General features: G+C 43.6%; 2 protein-coding genes across 4 annotated transcripts; both read right to left on the reverse strand.

Annotated features, from left to right (window-relative positions):
• Positions 1-1,156: 1,156 nt before the first annotated feature.
• Positions 1,157-9,558, reverse strand: LOC121573287 (cysteine and glycine-rich protein 3). The gene is made up of 6 exons (XM_041885142.1): positions 9,457-9,558; positions 8,462-8,593; positions 3,429-3,600; positions 2,932-3,061; positions 2,738-2,831; positions 1,157-1,371 (listed from the first exon to the last, which is right to left on the reverse strand). Exons 2-6 carry the CDS (start codon positions 8,571-8,573, stop codon positions 1,298-1,300), a joined length of 582 nt encoding a protein of 193 aa, XP_041741076.1. The 5' UTR covers positions 8,574-8,593; positions 9,457-9,558; the 3' UTR covers positions 1,157-1,297.
• Positions 9,559-10,075: 517 nt separating this feature from the next.
• On the reverse strand, positions 10,076-22,288 carry LOC121573285 (transcription factor E2F8). 3 transcript variants are annotated; one of them, XM_041885138.2, is made up of 14 exons: positions 22,036-22,288; positions 20,887-20,962; positions 20,432-20,680; positions 20,171-20,324; positions 19,617-19,925; positions 19,245-19,406; positions 18,854-18,991; positions 18,392-18,583; positions 18,201-18,288; positions 17,562-18,069; positions 17,091-17,366; positions 14,305-14,434; positions 11,660-11,994; positions 10,076-11,380 (listed from the first exon to the last, which is right to left on the reverse strand). In XM_041885138.2, exons 2-14 carry the CDS (start codon positions 20,953-20,955, stop codon positions 11,207-11,209), a joined length of 2,784 nt encoding a protein of 927 aa, XP_041741072.1. In that variant the 5' UTR covers positions 20,956-20,962; positions 22,036-22,288; the 3' UTR covers positions 10,076-11,206. The 3 variants fall into 3 exon arrangements, with proteins under 3 accessions (XP_041741072.1, XP_041741071.1, XP_041741073.1); XM_041885137.1 differs by lacking the exon at positions 22,036-22,288 and adding an exon at positions 21,118-21,222; XM_041885139.2 differs by lacking the exon at positions 20,887-20,962.
• Between the last annotated feature and the right edge of the window lie 415 nt (positions 22,289-22,703).

Below are 22,703 nucleotides of genomic sequence, written 5' to 3' on the forward strand. Positions count from 1 at the left end.
CCAAAGAAAGACATCATTCAAGACATCATTCCTTTACTTCACACCATCTCATTACAGGTAAACATTTAAAAAATTACATGTAGACACACCATCAGCCTCCAGCAGCATATGTACTTTTAATTAGAAAAAGTCCAGACATTATAGTTTGGATAGATTAACGCAAATGTGTTTGGTAATTAGCGTTGCCTTGTTTATTTAAATTACACAGGCATATTTATGAGCGCAGATTAAATCCTATTAATAATGAATTATAAACACAGCTAGAGGCAAGTTAGTGTATCCGTCTTCACCAGGCAGCACATTAACACAACAGAAATATGACTTAATTATGTGTTTCTTTCCCTCGCGTTTGTTTTCGTTTTCATGTTCATTTGTTTTTAATGTGGGGAGATATTATTAGCTAAACGGCTTGTTGGCTTTTGTTTGGCGCTTAATGTTTTTGCCTCAAAGCTTCCTATTTCTTTTGAGGTGTGCTTATATTTTATTGTGTTGCAGTTTCAATAGATTTTGAAGAGCATCCGGTTATAATTCATTCATGCCATTTGAGGTCTACCCATCCTATACACCAGGGATCATCAACTAGATTCAGCCGCGGGCCGATTTTCTTTTGTGAGCGGATGGTCGGGTGGGGGGGCCTGGAACATAATGACAAATAATTTGTAGATTGCAAATTAACCGCAAGAAGCCCAAACAGATATAATATTTCAAACCTTGCTTACATTTGTATACGATCACGTGTCCATCAAGTGGGAATACTTAGGAACAGATTTCCCAAATTGAAATCACGTGTTTTATGTCCAACAATGACATAAAATTGTTTACTTGGTTGGGGGGGGGGGCAAATAAAACCACACGTTGGCCAAATTTGGGGAACCCTGCTATACACCATCCATAGGTACCCAGGTGTGTATGGGTGTGTGGTCCACGTTATTTGACATATAGCTCGCTTTGATATGATGACCCTTAGATCAACAATGTCCTTTTTATGCAAATGAAGCAGTGCTGATTCATCCATTGCCTTGAACACAAGAAAGGAATGTGCAGTTTATACAAGCTAGACATCACTTCTCTCTCCATCGTTTGGTGTGTTAGTAAATGCTATGATGGGAGTTACAATTATGTCAAATCCTACGGGTACAAATCCAGCTGACAATGGTAAGGCAAGAGAAAGAGGTTTTAAGAAATGTAGTATACAAGCTAATGGTTAAACATTTAATGAACACACATTTTTACTAAGTGCTCAAAATGCTCTATGTTTGAAGAAAAGAAAACACACACACAAACTATTACGAGGAATTCATTCTCCATCTTCCACCATTCCCATGTTCCCCAGCCCTTTTCCTTTCGGCCCAAAGTTTTTGGCGTAGCAAACTGCAAAGACAAAGAAAGAGGGAAGAAACCAACTAAGAAATAATGAAACACCGAAAGATACAGTACTGAGTTCCTTCCTGTTGACAAGAGCAACAGATAATTGTGTGCATCAATCAGGGCCTGAGTATGATAAATTAGTCCCTCCATCTGCAATCCACAGCCTAATCGGTGACTGAGGGTCATTGAGTTTCTACCAGTGGAGGCTCCTCAGTGTAGGAAGGGGAGAACTATCCTCCTCAGTGAATTTCATAAAAATAGTGAAACATTAAAATCATTATTAGATAAAACTATACTAAATATATTCACATCACCAAATAATTGATTAAAACACATTGCTTTGCAATGAAGGTCTACAGTAGCCTCAACAGCACTCTGTAGGGTAGCGCCATGGTGTAGCCGGAGGACAGCTAGCCTCAACACTGGAACTCTTCCAAGTCAAGGTAAGCTTTTGGTTTTATTAATTTATTGCCGCCAGTGTAACTGCTAAACTGCTTGCTGCTGACTGTACACTGTACTGCATGATTGTAGCTGGTTTACTAACGTGTTAGTTCTAGTAGATATGTTGACTATGACATTAATATGGTGACAACGATGTAGGCTGTGTGTTGTGGTTAGCGGTTATCATATGAAGGTTTGGCTTGTAAAGTTTTTTTTTTGCCTGGTCACTGATGTGTTGTGCACTAAAGTCCACAAGTGAAGAGAAAAGGTGAGAGGAGGAGAGTGCGTAGATGCGAGAAGTAATTACAACAAGCAAAGTGATCATGCTGTTTGTATGTGGCTGCTATGAAAGTGAACTGTGTTTGCGTTAGATCAGGGGTGTATTCATTCCACCGATTCTGTTGAAAAACGTTTCTTAAACGGAAGCAAACAGAACGAAATGGGGATAAACATACCTGAATATGTCAAATAGAAACTTGTTTGCAACTGTTGGACTAATGATTACACCCTAGATCAGCTAGATGCAGGCGAGTGTGCAAGGTGGTATTGAATGTGTCAATGTCTGTCACCTTGATTACTCAAATTTCTTTCGACCTGTGCACTTACGTTGTAAACTTTCATTCATAGGCTAGGTTGTAGCAACCTCATGATGGGTATAAGGAAAATTTGAGTATCATGTAGTAGCCTAAACATATCGATGACACATTGAGCTGGGTGAATGGAATATGAATGTGTGTCATCCAATATGCAGTAATATAAATAAGGCCATTCTCTCTCATCTTAAACGTCACCGACCACCACTGGTTTCTACTGAAGCCTGGCTGTATAATTGATCTAAGAAAGCTCTGTAGGGCAGGCTAGCTGTGTGGTCTTTACAGCACGTAAATGGTGGGAGCTTGTTTGGTCCTGTGTGTCTGCGTGTATGTACCTTTACAGTAGAGTTCCCCATCCTTGTCTGTCACTGTTGTAGACTCCAGGCTCTTCCCACACAGCAAACAGCGGAAGCAGGTTTTATGCCAAGGCTGCAACAAGAAACACATACACCCGTATATCAGAGTTAGCTGATCTTTGTATTGTTGTGGTCTAAAGGGTGCAAGCAAGGCTTATATAGAGGACTTTTACCTTTCCTGCCCCCATGATCTTCTCTGCTGCGTAGACAGCCTTCGAACATCTTTGGCAGCAATCTGAACTTCCAAACCTGTGTGCAAACTTACTGGAGTTGGAGTTTGTGGATGTGGGGCGAGGCTTAGAGCTTCATGAAGAGGAAAGAATAAATTACAATAAATATCCAAAGAGACCAAAACGAACATCCATATTCACAGAGGCTTTGCCATATGTTGAACATGTCAATTAAAATGTTTCCTTGGTAACATTTAAAAGTCTGGGAAGCCTTTTATGAAAGCTGTATTTGTGTGTCTCTTTGATAATGAAAATATGACTGATGTAGGTTTTCATTGATAATTAACTGCAGCAGTGTCATGGACATCTCCGTGTTTTTAATTAAGTAGGCCTATTCAACGTTAGTTGTGTCGAGTCCTTAAATTGGTTGTTCAGATGAGCAGAGAGAGGGGTAGAGATGGGGGGTGTGGGTGTCAGAGAGAATAATGAGAGGGACCTACTCTTGAGTTTGCATGTCCAGGTTCTGTCCAGGGGGGTCAGAGCTGAGGGCTCCTGCACCCTGGCCGTACCCGTAGCCTTTTGGCCCATACTTCTTGCCGTAGCACGACTTGCAGTAGATCTCTGACTCATGCGCCACGACTGTTGTACTGTCCAGTCCTTTCCTGCAGGCCACTGGGGTGAAGAGCAAAACCAAACCAACACTTGAACACATTGACACACTGTTTACACTTAACCACAGTTTACAGGAGAAAGAATGTTGTGGCCATGACAGCTATGTACTAACTTTCGTCAGTTTGTCAGGATAGAGGCTGGACAGCAAAAAAATTGGTTATTTTATTTTAATACCAAAATATATTTTTTCATGCCCGGATACCTATTAAGCGACTATATCAGGCTGTGGATAATGGCATTATTCATATTACTAGGCCGCAGAAGCCTGGGCCTGGAGTCTAACAATGGTCCCACCCACGTCAATCAACACAGCCCTTTCAGCTGTCCCTGGTCAGGGTCTATTTCTGAAGACTACAGTGGAGGGGTTGTGTAGGACTAGTGGTGTAAAGTACTTAAGTAAAAATACTTTAAAGTACTCAAAATAATGTACTTTTTACTCCATACATTTTCCTGGATAACCAAAAGTCCTCGTTACATTTTGAATGCTTAGCTGGACATGAAAATGGTCCAATCAACAGAACATCCCTGGTCATCCCTACTGCCTCTGATCTGGCGGACTCACTAAACACACATGCTTCGTTTGTAAATGATGTATGAATGTTGGAGTGTGCCTCTGGCTATCCGTAAATAAATAAAAATTGAAAATGGTGCCGTTTGGTTTGCTTAATATAAGGAATTTGAAATGATTTATACTTTTACTTTCGATACTTAAGTATATTTTTGTAATTATATTTACTTTTGATACTTAAGTATATTTAAAATCAAATACTTTTAGACTTTTACTCAAGTAGAATTTTACTGGGTGACTTTTACTTTAACTTGAGTCATTTTCTATTAAGGTATCTTTACTTTTACTCAAGTATGACAATTGGGTACTTTTTCCACCACTGTGTACGACAGAGGCTAATAGTGGACAAACAGACTCTCCCATTTGCCAGCCCCAGCAAGATGGAGCAGCAGATCCCTCCTCAATTGCAGATAATTACAAAGGCCTTTTAGTGCTCCCAGTGGTGCTATCTACCTATTGTCAGCCCCCAGTCCAAAGCCCAGCCCCAGCCATTCACAGGTAATTAGGTGAGATTGAAACGTGCTATTTGAGTGGGGCATTAGGAGGAGTATGAACATTTTAGGGGGTCCATTTTGTGTGCTCTGATAGGGGGTCCACCTCTCCCCTCTCTTTGCTGCTGCCATGATCTCTCATGGTCCAGTGACCACTAAAATATAATTTGCATAAACTAAGAGGTTCTCTGTGTAAGAGGCAGCTGGATTTAGGGCTCAAATCTAAGGATAAAAAGTCATCTTAAAAACACCACAACACTGATAGACTGGCTGGCAATAATGACTACTGCCTACGGAGTGAAGGGTTTGCTGGTTGTTTGGTTGACCAGGCAGAATTAAACAGACAACCTCAAAGCCAAATGAAAGAAGAGGATTATTGTTTGAGTTTCAAGGTGTGACTGGACTGTTAAGGAAGGGTGGGACAGGGCTAATCTTCTGAGCCGCAATAAGATGGCAACTGTAGAACTGTAAACAGAAGCCAGCTTGTCCAAATCTTGTTAACTTCTTTGTATTCCTGTGTTGGCTGGTTTACATTCTACAACATATTACTCCTTTAAAACCCTTTGAGCTGGATCCTTAATGAGAATCTGATACAGTGAAGGCTGTGACGGCAGACATAGCCGCGGGAAGTAGGGGTGCTGAGGGTGCTGCAGCACCCCCATAAATGTTTTAAATAAAAATGTTTTTATAAAAAATACAACTCCTGTATTAGCGGACCGATATAACCGTCTGCAGCGTGGGAAAATATATATTTTTCAACAACAAAAAGGGTAGTGCACTGGCTATACTACTCCTGTACTAGCAGACTGGTAACCCCCCATAAGCTGCCTCCCTCCAACGTCGTTTTAGAGAATTTGGCAGTACGTCCAACCGGCCTCACAACTGCAGACCACGTGTAACCACGCCAGCCCAGGACTTCCACATCCAGCCACCCGGACAGCTGGACCATCCACCTGGACAGCTGATGAAACTGTGTTTGCACAACCAAAGAATTTCTGCACAAACTGTCAGAAACCGTCTCAGGGAAGCTCATCTGTGTGGTCGTCGTCCTCACCAGGGTCTTGGCCTGACTGCAGTTCGTGTTGTAACCTACTTCAGTGGGCAAATGCTCACCTTCGATGGCCACTGGCATGCTGGAGAAGTGTGCCCTTCACGGATGAATTCCGGTTTCAACTGTACCGGGCAGATGGCGTCGGGTGGACGAGCGTTTTGCTGATGTCAACGTTGTGAACAGAGTGCCCCAGGGTGGCAGTTTGGTTATGGTATGGGCAGGCATAAGCTACGGACAATGAACACAATTGCATTTTGTCAATGGCAATTTGAATGCACAGAGATACCGTGACGAGATGTTTCAGCATGATAATGCACGGGCCCATGTCGCAAGGATCTGTACACGATTCCTGGAAATTGAAAATGTCCCAGTTCTTCCATGACCTACATACTCACCAGACATGTCACCACCCATTGAGCATGTTTGGGATGCTCTGGATTGACGTGTACGATAGCGTGCTCCAGTTTCACCAATATCCAGCAACTTCGCACAGCCATTGAAGAGGAGTGGGACAACATTCCACAGGCCACAATCAACAGCCTGATCAACTCTATGCGGAAGGAGATGTGTCGTGCTGCATGAGGCAAATGGTGGTCACACCAGATACTGACTGGTTTTCTGATCCACGCCCCTACCTTTTTTTTAAGGTATCTGTGACCAACATTTCCAACATTGTCTCATTCTGAAAATTAATAGTGTGGTTTTAACCTTTTTTTATTTTATTTTTTTACACCCTTTTTCTCCCCAATTCCGTGATATCAAATTGCGATCTTGTGTCATCGCTGCAACTCCCCAACGGGCTCAGGAGAGGCGAAGGTCGAGTCATACGTCCTCAGAAACATGACACACCAAACCACGCTTCTTAACACCCGTCCGCTTAACCAATGTGTCGGAGGAAACACCATTCAACTGACGACCGAAGTCAGCCTGCAGGCGCCCGGCCCACCACAAGGAGTTGCTAGAGCACGATGAGCCAAGTAAAACAACCCCGGCCAAACCCTCCCCTGACCCGGATGACGCTGGGCCAATTGTGTGCCGCCCTATGGGACTCCCGGTCACGGCCGGTTGTGACACAGCCTGGGATCGAACCCGGGTCTGTAGTGACGCCTCAAGCACCCTTAGACCACTGCAACACTTGGGAGGCACAAGCCCAAAACTTTGATGGAGAAATGGGCTAGGGACTAAAATGTTGTGACAACCATAATAAAATAATGAATTGCATGGCAGTCAATGAATTGCATGTTTTTCAATACAATTATCAGGAAACAGCTCTATATGTATTGTGATTAGTGGTATTTACCATTAAACCCAATGCAACCCAAATACCATTACAATTGCAAAACATTATACAGTGTGTGTTTGAGACTTTTACCATTGAAGACCATTAGAGACTATAACATTGAATCCATTAGAAGTGCTGTAGCCTAATGGTTTGCTTGTTCACCAGGAATGGTCTAACAGTAACTGTACAAAACCCCTCCCACTCCCTTCATACCTGGAGGGGACCCCCCCCCCCACCCTCATTGCATGCCACACACCTCCATCAAAGCTTGTTAAGAACAATCATGTCCAACTGAAAGAGGCGAGGCTACCACTTTAAATGCCCCACCTGCAGTCATTTAGTCCTCTTTCAACCAAACCAGCACGGACCACTAGAGATGCGTTATTGACTGTGAGTATTGCATGAGTGTGGTGTGTGGCAGCCAAGATATCACCATTTCTCACCATCCTCATCATCATCATCTATTACCGGTTACAGCGTCGGAAGCCTACAAAGACCAAAGATACAAAATCTATTCAATAAAAGGTCAAAAGGCTAACCCTCTCCTTGTGTTCTTGCAGACATACCCATTGTGTTACCTCCCACCCATCCTACACAGTTTCTTTGAGCTGTTTTACAGTAACTAAACCACACACAAAGGGACTGTTTCCTTGACACAGATTAAGCGTAAAAGATGGAGAAACTGATTTGCTTCCATGGAGGACTGGCTTGAATTGTAAGGATGACCACATCATTTATTTTCATCATGAGCCAAATCTATTGGTTTTCTACCCAAATTTGCTAACTACATGTTTTGATCTATTTAATAAACACAAGAGACCAGCAAAATGGGAGTGTGGCAGTATAGAAGGAACAGCGGCATCTAGTGGTCAAGACCTGGTACTTTCACACTACTTTACGGTAAATAATGCAAGCGACTTCAATTACTAATTTCTCTGAACAGAGGAAAAGAAACATCACCAGATTCACAGGGAATACATTACATAGTATGGAGAAGCAATACTCCAAGCTGCAGCTTCATATTACCTGTCAAATATAGAGAAATTATAGTGTATACTGATTGTTGGGGTGGGATTGGCATGGGGTGTGGGGGGTCCGTGGGTGGCTTTTGATCATTTTTTGGGGATTCCTCATGTCTTACTCATTGGCAGGAAGATATTGGTCCTAATCAGATGTCGGGTACTATATTTATTGAATAAAATCTGAATCCTATAAATTAAAGTGGCCAATTTGGGTGCAATCAATTAGCTTCATTTCTCTGAGATAAAATACAATTTCAACAAAATAATGTTTCAGAGATGCCAATCTTACCTGTTTCTAACTACAGAAACAATTTTAGAACAATATGAGATGGTAGGTGTCATGGCTTGCTGAAATGACATGGAACGACTCTGTAAGCAGATCAGAGTCATCAGTTTGTCTTCTCTGTCAGTCTAGGCCTACATGGCGGGTGACTGAGGATAACTCACTGCAGATGAAGCAGGTCTTGTGGAAGCTCCTCCCGTTGCATTGGATCTCCTCAGCGTGGTACACAGTCTTTTCACAGGCCGCACACTTGGCCCCGCCGCCCCAGTTTGGCATCCTAGTCTCGGGGTGAGAGTCTGCATCAAGAGGGGGGTGGGATAGAGGTTGCAGATTTAATCTACTCAGGGGTGGCCTCAAGACCATCAGTTGATTGCTGACTTATCATGACATAGTGGTCAATAAATAAACATGCGGGAAGATGTTTAGGGGTGGGCGTGCTGTTATTTTAATACTGATTTATCAGGGGGTGCAGCACCCTCAGCAGCCCTAATTCCAGCGGCTATGCATGCATTGCGATTGGTTCAGACTACATTAACAAAAGAATGTATATATTTGCATTCTCCTTGATGATACCCATCATAGTATAGTGACAGTGATGTTGTCGAGCCTGTTCTTCTAGCAGAGATAAGGTATCTCAGCCAGTCCTGACTCTCCTCTATTCTAACCCATTCATTTTAGAGGTAGTCCGTCACCTCATAGGGCTGGTATGTGGTGATAAGACTCCAGGAATAGAGCCCATTAGGACCATGGAAGAACACAAGCCAGTATTCACCCTGGACCGCTTGAAGCAGCCGGGTCACTAATACTTACCTCACATGGACATTTCCAACATCCAGTGAGTCGTGATGGATGAATTCAAATCATGTTCATGCATTTCAAATTAATTAGAGATAGCTTGATCAAGTTCATCATCAGTCTGATCCATGGACCCTTGGACCAAATATTCTAAAAGTATGGCACTGATTGGACACTGGCCAGTATATGATATCGGTTTTACTGTAAATACAGCCGGTCCCAGTCAATTCAATGTCTATTCCACGTTGGATCAAAGTAATTTCATTGAAATGACGTGGAAACAACGTTGATTCAACCAGTGTGTGGTTACATTTATCAATATCAAACATATCACTCACAAATCATAAATATTGTACTACTATACCTGCACAAGTCTGTAGATGTATCAGTATCAATCTCTTCCCCCCCAGTTCAGTCTCAAATCTGTGAGTGCGACCGCTCCAACACCACCGAGGGGAGTCCTTAAATACAGCCCATCTCTCTCTCATCACCCAGAGTTGAATGGTGATGCTCAAATTAAAGCATCCTCCTAAAATAACTTCGGACTAACACTCGAGACCTACAGTAGCCCCCCACCCCACCTCTGACAACACAGGCCACAGAGACCCCTGGTCCTAAGCTGGGCCCTGGAGCTTTCACCAACCATTTGTCCTGGTCTTACACAAGCATGATTTATAGAGATTTCCCGAAACTTCTGGGTCACAGTAGCCAAGGGGAATGAATGATGTGTCTGGCTGATGGTAATAGGAATTGGCACATGATTTAAGAGGGGTGTGTACACAGAATTAAATAGATCTAGACGGGTTTGTGTTTTTAATTGGTTGGAATTGAAGGCATGTACTGTATTTACTGTTGGATATGAAACCACCTTTATCATATTCATACTCTACTCGACTAATGCTAAAGGACACCAACATATCATCGACCATGTATTCATCAACCGTGGGAGACAGAAAAGCATACATGAACAGGACAGACACCGGTTTAACAATATTTATAGTTTATTTACCATTTTATATACAAGGACATCTGAGCTGAATGTAATGCTTAATGTCCATTCCCTATACATTAAGATCCAATTTCAATTACCTGATTAGACTAAGGTAGGAATCCATCACATACATTCACCCCTTACATTTGAATCACATACAATTCAGCTTTTTAAGGGTAACAGTTAACATGTACAATGTGCAAAATTGTAATCTTAACAATTTTACACATACAATAACAGTTCATCTACAATCAAATGTTTCTCTTTCAGTCATTAAAGTCCCGCTGTCACATATTAATGTCATCCCGGTGAACTGAGGTTAAGTTGTTGTTGTTCTTCTCTATGGCACGTTGATGATGTAATGGGACTTCAATACAACTTCTCTTTGGGAAATGTTGAAATACTCAGCCAGCATATTACATTTTGGCAAACAACCCTTCAAAACCTAAATAAGACAGACTGTTTCACTATTTAGTATTTAGACAGAGAAAGCACCCATCACCAGTTTTGAATACCTACTGGTGATCCCTAATCATATTTCCATACATAAACCAGTATCAAAAGTATGCTGTAGTATTATAGTATTACATAGTAATATCCGGCATATTGTGTCTAAAAGCCCCAGGGTTAAGAGTATTTACCATGGCTGGTCTCTCCATCAGAGTTATATTTGGAGCTAGCTGTGATGACAGTGACACGCAGCTGTTTCTGTATGGAGTTTCCACACCACGTTCACATACTTTGTCTTCCCCTGTAGAAATGGAATAAACCACGGTCCTGGGGACCCCAAGGGGTTTTTGCCCTAACACTACACAGCTGATTCAAATAATCAACTAATCATCAAGCTTCGATAATTGGAATCAGCTGTGTAGTGCAAAAAACAAAACTTGCACCCCCTGGGGTCCTGAGGGCCGAATTTGGGAAACGCTGGAATAACCCATGGACCAGTTTTAAGATGAAATCATTTGGAGACATCACATACCCTAAAACACAAAATCACTCAACCTACAGTACGCCTTAAAAATACAACAGTCAGACCCTAGAAAACCATGCAGACATGCACAGACACACACACACATTGAAGGGCTGGTTGACACACAGAGGTTGTGTTGCAAAATAGTCTTTAGGTGTCCTCAGTGGTGACCTCCAGCTTCCTCTGAGGGATGTAAACGGTTTTAGCGCCCGCCGGCGCCGTGTGTCCGTGGCTGGTGGTTACCACGGTAGCCAGCGGGGAGAGGGAGACAGGGGTGTGGAAGAAACTGTGCTGGGGGAGGGCCGTCCCTTTGGGCGTGGTCATCTGAAGAGGAGGAGAGAAAGACGACGACAGAGAAGTTAGTTCGCAGATGTTTACAATCAACATCACACCTCATTTATATCAACAGTGAGGCTATTTACCCAAGCACTGAACCAGCAGCATACCATTAGCAATTAGAGAGGGGTTTGACTTTGACTGTTTGTGTGTGTGTGTGTGTTAAGCTTATTGGCTGTGTGTGTATGTATGCTGTATGTGCGACCCAGTGTTTGTGTGTGTGTAACAGTGTTTGTGTGGATGTATGTATGCAAGCATGTATCTCACCTGCTGTAGGCTGATTAGCGTGAGTGGTTGCCCGCCTGGGCCGGTCATCTGATGTTGGACTGGCACGGGGGACATGGGCTTAACGAAGACCATGCCGCCCCTCTGATGCAGGCCCAGGTGGGGAGGCAGGGGGCTGGGCATGGAGCTGGGGTGCTCCGGGGTGTGGGCAGTGCCAGGCCCAGGGATGAGGCCCAGGTTCTGCAGGGTGAAGTTGAGGATGGCAGGGCTGGGGCTGTGGAAGCGGTGCCCCTGGGCAGAGAAGGGCGAGGCGGGGGGAGGCCTGTGGAGGGGGAGGCTGGTGGGGGTGAACTCCTGGATCGGGGGAGGTCTAGAGCCTGGGAAGGAGAGAAGGAAGACATGTTAATTTGTCATAAGATACAGATTTCCTATTTTAATTGAGTTTAAGTCATCTGATACCGTATGCTGTACTCAAGGTCCTCACAAAAAAATTAACTAAAAGACAAATTTGCGTTAGTGTGTGTACCGACTGTGAATAAATGTTAAAGGTGTGTATACCTTGAAATACTATATACGTGCCCGACGGCTTCAGTTCTCACTAATTACAATAAATCACCTCCGTTTTCACTTCAACGTTCCTGCCACCAGGGGTGCCCCTTGAGTCTGTTGCTATTCGCCATTACTATGGAACCCCTAGCTATTAGCATCAGCAGCCATCCTGACATTGCTCCGCTAAACATGGGCAAGGTTGATCACCGCATCTCGCTCTATGCGGATGACATCATCTTGTTTGTCTCACGCCCCGAAGAGTCACTTCCACCGCTGTTGGAGCTCATCGAATCATGTGGAGAACTCTCTGGGTACACCATTAACTGGGATAAAAGTGAATTCATGCCTCTTAAAGCCGACTTAAACCCAGAGTTCCTTAAACATATACCTTTTAAAATCACAAGAGACAAAATTAAAGATTTAGGTGTTGTCATCCCCAAGGACACTAAATTGATTTATAAATTGAACTACCTCGCCATGATAGAGAAGTTGAAGCGCAACATTGACATTTGGAGAGTGTTGCCTCTATCTATGATAGGCCGTGTTAATGCTATTAAAATGGTTACACTCCCCAGATTCCTTTATCGCTTTCAGAATCTGCCTATATTTTTAACTAAAGCTTCTTTCAAATCCTTGGATTCTATTATCTTGCCTTTTGTGTGGTGATACAAAGTACACCGTATCTCTAAAAAACATATAATCAAGCCCAAAGAATTAGAAGGCCTGAGTCTGCCACATTTTCAGCATTATTATTGGGCAGCAAATGCTAGAGCACTGGTTTATTGACAGGATGCATACCCTGGCGTGGTAGATCCTTCCACCCCTTCATGGCTCGCTATTGAACAAGATATACACAACACTTCTCTTCCAGCACTTCTCTTTTCATCAACTAAATCCCCTACAGGTATTACTGGCAATAACTTTATGCAAAAAAAATCATTACAAATTTGGTTTCAAATAAGGAAAGCATTCGGTCTTCCGGAGACCTTGGCATGTACTCCTATTTGCCATAACCATGCCCCCCCCACTAACTGACAATACTTTTCTATTCTGGAAGAGAAAAGGCATTACTACTATCGCAGACCTCTACATCAATAATACTTTTGCCACATTTGCACAGTTGAGGGAAGTGTACGATCTCCCCGCATCTAACTTCTTTCGATATCTTCAGATAAGAAATTACGTTCGCTTAAATATACCACATTGAGGCAATTACTCCTGCCCGCGTACTGTATATTTTCATGAACCTCGCCCCTGACTCCAAGAGTATTTACAGCATATCACTCTGTATCCACACAACATTTGAAGGAGACCTGGGAGGAAGACCTTGGTATGGAGATTACTGATGACAGTTGGGCCGATTGCCTTTGAGATATTCACAAACTTCCGACACCAACTTATTCAATACAAAGTGATTCACAGACTACACTATTCCTGTACCAAATTACACTTGTTCTACCCCTCGGTCTCTCCGATATGCCCCAAGTGCAAATCTGCTGAGGGTACCCTGGGTCACCTCTTCTGGTCATGCCCCAAACTGCACACATTCTGGCAGGATATTTGTAAGTGTTTCTCAGAAGTATACAGCTGTAACCTCATACCAGCCCCGGACACTGCTGTTTTAGGCAGGTAACAGCACCTAACGACTTCAACCCACTGGGAACAGAAGACTGTACAATATGGCATGGTTATTGCAAAAATAAACATGTTAAGCTTTTGGAATAAGGAGAACGTACCTGTTTCTAAAACCTGGTTAGCTGAAGTCACCAGTTTGCTACATACAGAAAGGATTCGACATGATCTCTGGCAGATCTAATACATTCGTATGGCAGCCCTTTATAGCGTATCTTTCACGTTGTGATGGGCAACACAACATACAACCTGCAACCCACCCTGATTCACAGTAATTATTTTTTGTGCCGAGCGTAATCCTTATACTGTACAGTATGTCAAATATAAATGAAGCAAGGTGCCAATTCCTTAAGAGCAATGTTGTGTTCAGTTTTTTCTGTCTCCAGTTGGGGGGTATTCTCAATGTATTGTTTGCTGTCATTATCTGTCTGTTTATGAAACTGAAAATCATAAATAATATATATATATATATATAAATAAATATATAAAAACGAAGGTTTGCATACCTGCAGTGGGTGTGTGGTAGATGTTGTAGGTGGGTGTGGAGGCTTTGCTGCTCTCTGTGTTGTGGAGGTCTTTGTAGCTGAAGAGGGACTGCTGGGAGATAGGGATCAGGTAGCCAGTGGGGATCAGAGTCTGGAACAGAGTGAGAGAGAGAGTGAGAGAAAATAGTCATTAACACAGCATTATGGATGTAACGATTCACCGATATGCATCAGTCCCAGATTCAAATGTTTAAGATACAAGTGCGTCGGTCCGCAGACCCCAAACCGATCCAAATGTAGCATGCATCGGTCAGAAAATCGATTCAAACGTTACGAATCACTGATTCATAATTTTTTTGGCCTCTTAATACATTCTTTCTACCTTCCGAAAATACCTCTTATCTTGTGTCGAACTGCATGTAACTATGTTGACAGTCATTGATCTACAAGTAATTTTGCATGCCGAACAACTCCAGGCAATATCAGTAGCCTAGTCAAACTGCGCACTGTGCCCAGCTTCACGTGCTGACCAACGCGAGTTGGTCTTGCAAATCTGTGTGGCACCTTCAGCATTCAAATGCTAAAATGGCTTGCGTGATATTAAGATTGTGACACCCTATGTGATTTGCTAGGTTATTGTTATCTATGCGCTGTTGAAAATTGTGTTTTACCGGAATTAAAAGTAAGCTACCAGAGACAAGTCTCATCTGGCCATACCTGCTGAACGGGGTTTACAATAGATTTTATTTGGATTATTCAGGTTCACCATCAGCAATAGTTTTGCTTTAACCAATCAGTATGTCAAACATTAGGAACACCTTCCTAATAGAGTTGCAACCCCCCTCAAAACAGCCTCAATTAGTCGGGGCATGGACTTTCAACAAGATGTTGAAAGCGTTACACAGGGATGCTGGCCCGTGTTGACTCCAATGCATCCCACAGTTGTGTCAAGTTGGCTGGATGTCCTTTGGGTGGTGGACCATTCTTGATACACACAGGAAACTGTTGAGCTTGAAAAACCCAGCAGCGTTGCAGTTCTTCACACAAACTGGTGCGCCTGGCATCTACTACCATAGCCCGTTCAAAGGCACTTAAATATTTTGTCTTGCCCATTCACCCTCTGAGTGGCACACATACACAATCCATGTCTCAAGGCTTAAAAATCCTTCTTTAACCGGTCTCCTCCGGTTCATCTAAACTGATTGAAGTGGATTTAACAAGTGACATCAATAAGGGATCATAGCTTTCACCTGATCAGTCTATGTCATGGAAAGAGTAGGAGTCCTTAATGTTTTGTATACTCAGTGTATATGGACATTTTATTTTATATACAGGGTAAGGTTGCTAATTTCATAACGAGGACAGCAATCACTTTTGCGAGGCGCACTGCACGGCCGAAGCGAGAGAAGATCACTCCGTAAAAATGTCCACCCGGTCGAAACCATTCCGATTTTGAGATGGGGGTGAAATATATTCATTGGCTATGTCATAGCTCATTTGATACATTAGTTAAAAAAGTTAATTAGTGGGTGATGGTAATTTCAGACCCAAAGTGAGGGGACAAAAAACATAGGCTTGCCCCCCCCCCCAATCTGATAGTGGTACTGGGGTGGTAGATGCCTAGTCTCCCTTATGGCTCAGCTAAGGTGCCTACATAGTACATCCACCAGAGACATATCATTTACACACACACACACTCAGAAGTAATCTCAGACAGATCCAGCTCATGAGCTCCATCAGCAACAGATTTTAATTTAGACTTCCCAGGCTGGGGCCGAGCTCCCTGCCATCCAGGACCTCTATATAAGGCGGTGTCAGAGGAAGTCCCGAAAAATTGCCAAAGACTACAGCCACCCAAGCCATAGACTGTTCACTCTGCTACCGTCTGGCAAACGGTAACGGAGCATTGGCTCACGGACCGACAGGCTCCGAGACAGCTTCTACCCCCAAGCCATAAGACTACTAAATAGCCATAAGACTGCTAAATAGTCAATTAAATGGTCACCCGATCTATCTGCACAGACCCTATCTTGCACTGACTTTATGCACACTCACAAGACTATACATACACACTAGCCTATATACACTCTCACACAAATCCCACACACATTCACATACTGTACATTACATACGCGCACACATACATAACACACACTCATCCCGACAACACAAACACGTACACATTATATTCTGCTGCTACTCTGTTCTTATTTTACTCTTATTATTATCTATCTTGATGCCTGTCACTTTACCCTGCCTTCATGTACATATCTACCTCAATTACCTCGTACCCCTGCACTTTGATCTGGTACCGGTACTCCATTCTTGTGTATTTTATTCCTCTTGTGTTATCATTTTGTAAACTTTGCATCGCTGGGAAGGGCTCGTAAGCAAGCATGTATGCACTCACTAACTACGTCGCTCTGAATAAGAGCGTCTGCTAAATGACTAAAATGTAAATGTAAAGACTTCACCTGTTGTTTTCGGCGCAGGTGACAAATAAAAAATGTGATATGAATGTGTTTATGCAACAAATGTTTGTGCATCGAATCGATTCGTTCTCTAATCAAACCGAACCGCAGAGAATCGTTTCAAACTAAAACAAATTGTTCCTGTATCGTATTGGAGCCCATGTATCTAGATACGTATTGAATCTTCTCGAAAGGGAAAGATGCACATCATCCAAAGATACTATACACACATAGCATCAAAAGTCAAGTGTTTTCTGTTATTACCAGTATTGGTATTTTAGCTATGTGTGTGTTGTTTCACCTTGTGTATATGTCTTGTGTGTGTTGTGTGTTTACCTCTGTGTGTAGGTGTTGGGGGGTCAGTGGAACAGCTCTGACTGGCGTGAGCCCTGCCTCGCTGTCTGAGGTTGCAACCTTCTCCTCCTTCTCCAGGAAGGTCTCCAGGTTCTGCTCCAGTGTCTGATTGGCTGCGGCGGCCGCTGAGCTCCCAGGGGTGTTGACGAACTCGGGGTCCAAGTGGAGGGCTCGGGGCGAGGGACGGTTGGAGAGGAGACCCCCGCGACGCGCCTTCAGACGCGCCTGGAGGATCTCACACAGCTTAGGAGACGTGTCCTGGAGGAGAGGAGAGGAGAGGAGAGAAAGACAGGTGGGTTAGCTTCGTATGACTGTTGCTATAACTATGTATCAGGCTTCTTTATTTGTATGACATTGTCAAAGTTCTCTACTAGTGTCACCTCACATTCTGGTCAAAGTAGGTACAACTGAGCTGCGTAGAGGCAGAGGTAGCGTGTAAAGAACAGGTCTTACCCTGGTGCTGGGGTCAATCCTCTTGGCCTTGGAGGGGCTTCCCTCGGAGGGTCTCTCTGAACACACACGTTTTAGTGCTGAGGGGCTGCTGGTTGGCAGCTTGTTTGTAGCAGGCGAATTGCCTTGCACTGTGACATCACTTGGGCTCCGCCCCATCTGATCCTCGAAGGTCATGGAGCGCACGGCGAGACTGGTTGGCTGAGGCCTGGTTAGGGGGTGTGGCCTGAAGGAAGAGGGGTGCATGTAGATGGCGTAGGGTCCGCCTCCCTGGTGTTGGGGCAGCAGCACAGGGATGAGGGGTGAACACTGGGCAGGGTGGAAGGACATTGCCCCAGTAGGCTGGGGGGTGAACTGTGCCTGTGGGGTGAGGTGGACAGTGCTGGCACGGGATTCTGTGGATGTTAATACTGGCGGCTGGGGAGCTCCTGGCTTTTTAGCAGCTTTCTGTTGATGAGCTGGCACTGCCTCAGTCACATTAACGGCAAGCTTAGACGTCCTGTCAACAACCCTGGAACGAGGCAAGACTCATTGTAACATCTGACAGTCTGAGTTGATGTTAACAAGGAAATGTAGCACATTTCTGGTTTATTTAGAAGACTAAAAGATACGATACCGCAATGAGAATCAGGCAGCACTTACTTGTTTGATTGCTGGTCAAGCTGGATCTTACAGATGGCCGCTAGTTGGGCCATTTTGGTGGGAAAGAACTCGCTGGCCGAAGAATCATCTGAAAAGAAAAACAGAAGCTAATTTAGACACCAACTCTCAGGAAAAACATCTGAATACTCCATCTCCCCGACTCTAATGTCTAGATATCTCCCAGGACTTACTCTTGACAGGGCTGGTGGGAGCTGAGTTGATCTTGCGCCGGTCTTCCTGGATGCTCTTGGCCAGTTTAATGAGGGAGGGGTGGCGGGTGAAGCTGCGTTTGCTCCCCGGAGAGGAGAAGAGATTTTTGGCACAGTTGTCTACGGAGGCACGAGACTCAAGTGTCCTCTTGGCAGTGGCTGTGGTGGTGGTCTCTATGTTTGAAACACAAGAAGACAATACTTAATCTGGTGAACTGGGAGAGGCAGGTTGGACACCATTACAGGTTAAATGGTAACATAGCGACTGACTTACAAAGTCCATATAAACCACTAACTTGTATAGAAAAGGTTCAGCATAGCTTCAATGGCACAGAGTACCTCTATATCATGTAGAAATCGAGGAAAGTGATAGTGTTATTATGTATGGCAACCCCTTCAAGTGAAGTATTATTTGGAAGACAGTGTGTTCTGATGAGTACCTACCCTTCACATTGGGGAAGTCCTCAGGGCCGGTCCACTCGAAGGCTGGCTTCCTCCCTCTCTCCTCTGTCACATGGACCTTCTCTATCAGCTTCAGGCTCCGCAGCACGTTGGCTATATCATACAGCCTGCGGACCTTAGCTGCAAACACACAGACTCAAACATTAGACTCATCATCACCAGATAAAGGTCTTAACACACATGGGGGAGCATCTCAGTGTGCAGAATCTTACTTATTGCACCAACAACACTTTTATGATAAATCTTGTGTATCCTAGCTAGAAATGTGCTGAGAGAACACATTTACTAGTTAGTAATTCTGTTATACACAGACTTCCACAGGCTGTGCCAGAGGCATGAAGGACGGTTTTGCCCTTATGGGCTCAACACTCACTCTTGAACTTGCTCTTGTCCTGATCAGCTACCTGGTCCTCTCCAATGAGGATCCTGGCAGCCACCTCCAAACTGACCACCCGAGGTGTGGACACCAGGAACAACATGACAAACTTCTGGCTCATTACCCTCAGAGACTTGTCCTTCCTGCTGTTCACTGAGGCTGGAGAGAACACAGGGGAATAATAGCATGGTTATTACATAGCCAAGACCATGGTCACTCGGTTCAGCCCACTAAAACAAGAAATATCTACAGGGAAAACTTTTTTTCTACAAAAGCCTTGCAGTACAGACTCAATCAATTGCATGCTACATATTACAAACGATTGTATTAATATCTCTTAATCAAATTAGGTTAATCCTGGCCTCTCACCTGCTTTAAACTCCACCCCAGGAAGCTCCACAAAGAACATCTCCTTCTGGCCCTGTTCTCCTCCTCCCTCCACCTCCTCGTTCTCCTTCTCCTCGCCGTCCGAGTCAAACTCCTTTTCCAGGCTGCGCTGGCGGATCTGCTGCATCTGTTGCCCGTAGCGGTGCTCCTCGCCCACCTGCCGCAACCTGGCCAGGGTCTGTGGCAGGTTAGCACGCCCGTGCCACGTGTAGCGATTCTTGGCCAGTCGGCTGACCATGTGCAGGCTCTCTAGCACGTTCATGATGTCATAGATGCGCCTGCGCTCCACGTCTGTTCGAACAGAGAAGAGAGAATGTGAGTTGAATGAACAGGAGTAAAGTGGTCTTGTTTGTATACTGTCTGTCTATAGTTTTTAACTGCTTATTTACATCACCAACATATAGGCCTAAGCTTAGGGAATACATGCTGAATGTATTGCATTCTTTAAAACTAAATTAGAAAATTTAAGGGTAATATAGCTTGACTATTCTGAGATGGGAATAAAGAGAGTGGAGAGAGAGTAAAACAGGACATACTAAGCTCTGTGGCAACATCATCCAGACTGATGTCGTTGTTGAGGGCAGGGTTGGGGTAATCTGGGTAGCGGGCCAGGAACTTGTGACAGAGCAAACCCAGACTCTTCTCTTTTCTGCTGATCTGTTTCTCCCCTTCCTCTCCAAGTTCAGAGTCCTACGTGTGAAAAGGAAAAATACCAAACAGGCAATCAATACATTTCTAAGGTATTAGCTGCAGACTCATTCATATGCGTGTGTGTAAGTGAGTGTGTATTATTTTACCATGGCATCCCCTCCCTCAGGGTCCATACACAGCTCTTTCTCTCTGTTCCTGATCTCAGGGCTGGCAGCGCTGATCAGCATTTTCAAATTGGAAGTTGGGGTCCAAGGCTCACCAGTCCCAGTCTCCCTTCCTTTAGTTGGGGTCGTAAGGGGTCCCATGTTGGATTGAATCTCTGTTAGCACAGTGCCTTGGGTAGATGCTTTCCTTGGTGTTTTTGTCAGTGCTTGTGGCTCTGCAAAGACATTACCCTGTTGGACAAAGTAAATAGCAATGATGATTTAAGGATCACTGGATGTCATGGTTAGAGTTAGTTATGTAACGATCAGTCATATGCCCTTGAACATACCCTAAACAGAATCTGCTTTACAGCATATGAACTACTATATAAAAACTAAGATAGTAACCTGGATTATTTTTTTTAAATAACAGAAACATGTAGCCAGCTATGACTAACCTTGTGGTTAGAGGTGGTGGTTTGTGTTTTATGTCTCAGATTCTGGGACTCGGGTAAAGTGCTCGACATTTTCCACCTGCATTTCAATCAAACACAGGATGTAAGACTGATATTAGCTAACAAAAAAGCAATGTCTAGCTAGAACAATAACAGTTAACGTTAGCAAGCTGATCAATGTATTTGATTCATTTAATCCACGTTTCACAAAATGTTATAGGCTTAGTTAGTTACCTTTTCTTAACTGCATTATATTTGTTCGGTGTTAACATACTAATGATATAGCTAGCAGCCTTGCTTCTAATTCAATCACATTTACCAAATAATACCGTGCCTCTTGGTTGATTACCTAGATGAATGTTAAAAATCGAATCTAATCAAAATATCACAGTTGACGCTTGGCGGTAACTGACATGCACTCTATCGAATGATCAAGCAAAACGGCTTCAACGACACGCCTATTTGCGGAAAGTAACCAGTAAGAATAAAGCGGGAGATGACCTCAAGGAAATTCGGACGGTCCCGCGCAAGCAAATCTTTTTTAAAATCTTGGCGCGGAATGTCCAGACATAGTCCAATGACACAACCCGGAACATTGAAATGTGACACACATGGATGACTTGTGCTGCTTTACATAGCTTATAGTGCACGAAAGCAAGTCAGCATTAATTAATTAGTGTAAAAAAAAATTGTTACACGTTAATAAAGGCTGGCAGAACAAATTGTATCGCTTTCCAATTAGTTTGTTAGCCAGCTAATGAACTGTTGCGCGCGCGGGTTAATGTCACCACTACACCCGTTTCTAATAAGATGGCTCGCTAGCTATAGTTATGTCTTCCAAAAACAACTGTTTTTTGCTAGCTACAAGTCACAAATAAGCGCCTTAATACTTCATAAGAGGTGTATTAAATATAATGTTAGAAACTACAAATGCACCTTTATTTACATGAGATCCCATGCAATTTGGATCGCAATAGCTAGCTGACCAGCTAGCCACGTACAGTAAGGCGCGGGTTAACTCTATGCTCACTAGACTCCAACAAATTGTGTAAAGTACAGTAGCTAGCTAGCTAAAGATGGTGAATAAGATCTGACTGACAAGCACAGTCCCATTAAGATAAATTAAGAATACAACTATATGTAGTTACTTACCCACAGATTACATTTGTGCCCCTCTCAAATTCTTCTTTGCACCCCCTTGCGAAGTCAAGCAGCTAAAGCCATCGGTGATAAAAGTGTGCTTTGCTATTGGCTGACAAAACAATCCTATTATCTGGAAAAATTTAGAAATGTTGTCAATGTACCCACGCAATTTCGGAACCAGACGATCAGCTAATTCACACTAAAGGTTTAAAAGGAGAGCCATGTAGTCATTCCCCAAGTGAGTAAAATAGGTTTATTTGAGGTCCCGCCTAGTTTTACGCATATAGCATGCTCAACCAACCCCCCGCCCCGACCTTGCACTTCCCCCACCGGATAGAGCCAACCACGGCGGTGAAACTACTTACAGGCGGAGTGCTTGATCCTACGAGTTTACATTAAACGCTGCACGGATATCTTGCCAGAAACTTGGGATAAACTCAATTAAGTTTAGGCAACATTTGCATCATTTGGCAACCATTAAATTAGGCTACGTCTTTTTCAACAGCTTTCCATTGTTTATTTTCCACACATTTTGGCGAAGAAGAAAAAACTAATATACATCAGAGGTGGCTGGTGGGATGCACTATAGCAGGACGGGCTCATTGTAATGGCAGGAATGGAGTTATAGAACTGAGTCAAACACCTCAGACATATTGAAACAACATGTTTGACTCCGT

The sequence above is a fragment of the Coregonus clupeaformis genome, unplaced genomic scaffold (genome assembly GCF_020615455.1).
Source record: "Coregonus clupeaformis isolate EN_2021a unplaced genomic scaffold, ASM2061545v1 scaf0091, whole genome shotgun sequence".
NCBI lineage: Eukaryota > Metazoa > Chordata > Actinopteri > Salmoniformes > Salmonidae > Coregonus > Coregonus clupeaformis.

Bases quoted from the DNA above. Each gene is read 5' to 3' on its own strand.
- LOC121573287 (XM_041885142.1), bottom strand. From the start codon at position 8,573: ATGCCAAACTGGGGCGGCGGGGCCAAGTGTGCGGCCTGTGAAAAGACT. The intron at 3,062-3,428 runs GTAGGTCCCTCT...CTCTTCATGAAG, and splicing joins CTGGACATGCAAACTCAAGA to CTCTAAGCCTCGCCCCACAT. The intron at 1,372-2,737 runs GTACATACACGC...TTGTCTTTGCAG, and splicing joins TGGGGAACTCTACTGTAAAG to TTTGCTACGCCAAAAACTTT.
- LOC121573285 (XM_041885137.1), bottom strand. From the start codon at position 21,155: ATGTTAACACCGAACAAATATAATGCAGTTAAGAAAAG. The intron at 18,992-19,244 runs GTGAGTGTTGAG...GTGTGTTTGCAG, and splicing joins GGACAAGAGCAAGTTCAAGA to CTAAGGTCCGCAGGCTGTAT. The intron at 18,584-18,853 runs GTAGGTACTCAT...TTTCAAACATAG, and splicing joins GGACTTCCCCAATGTGAAGG to AGACCACCACCACAGCCACT.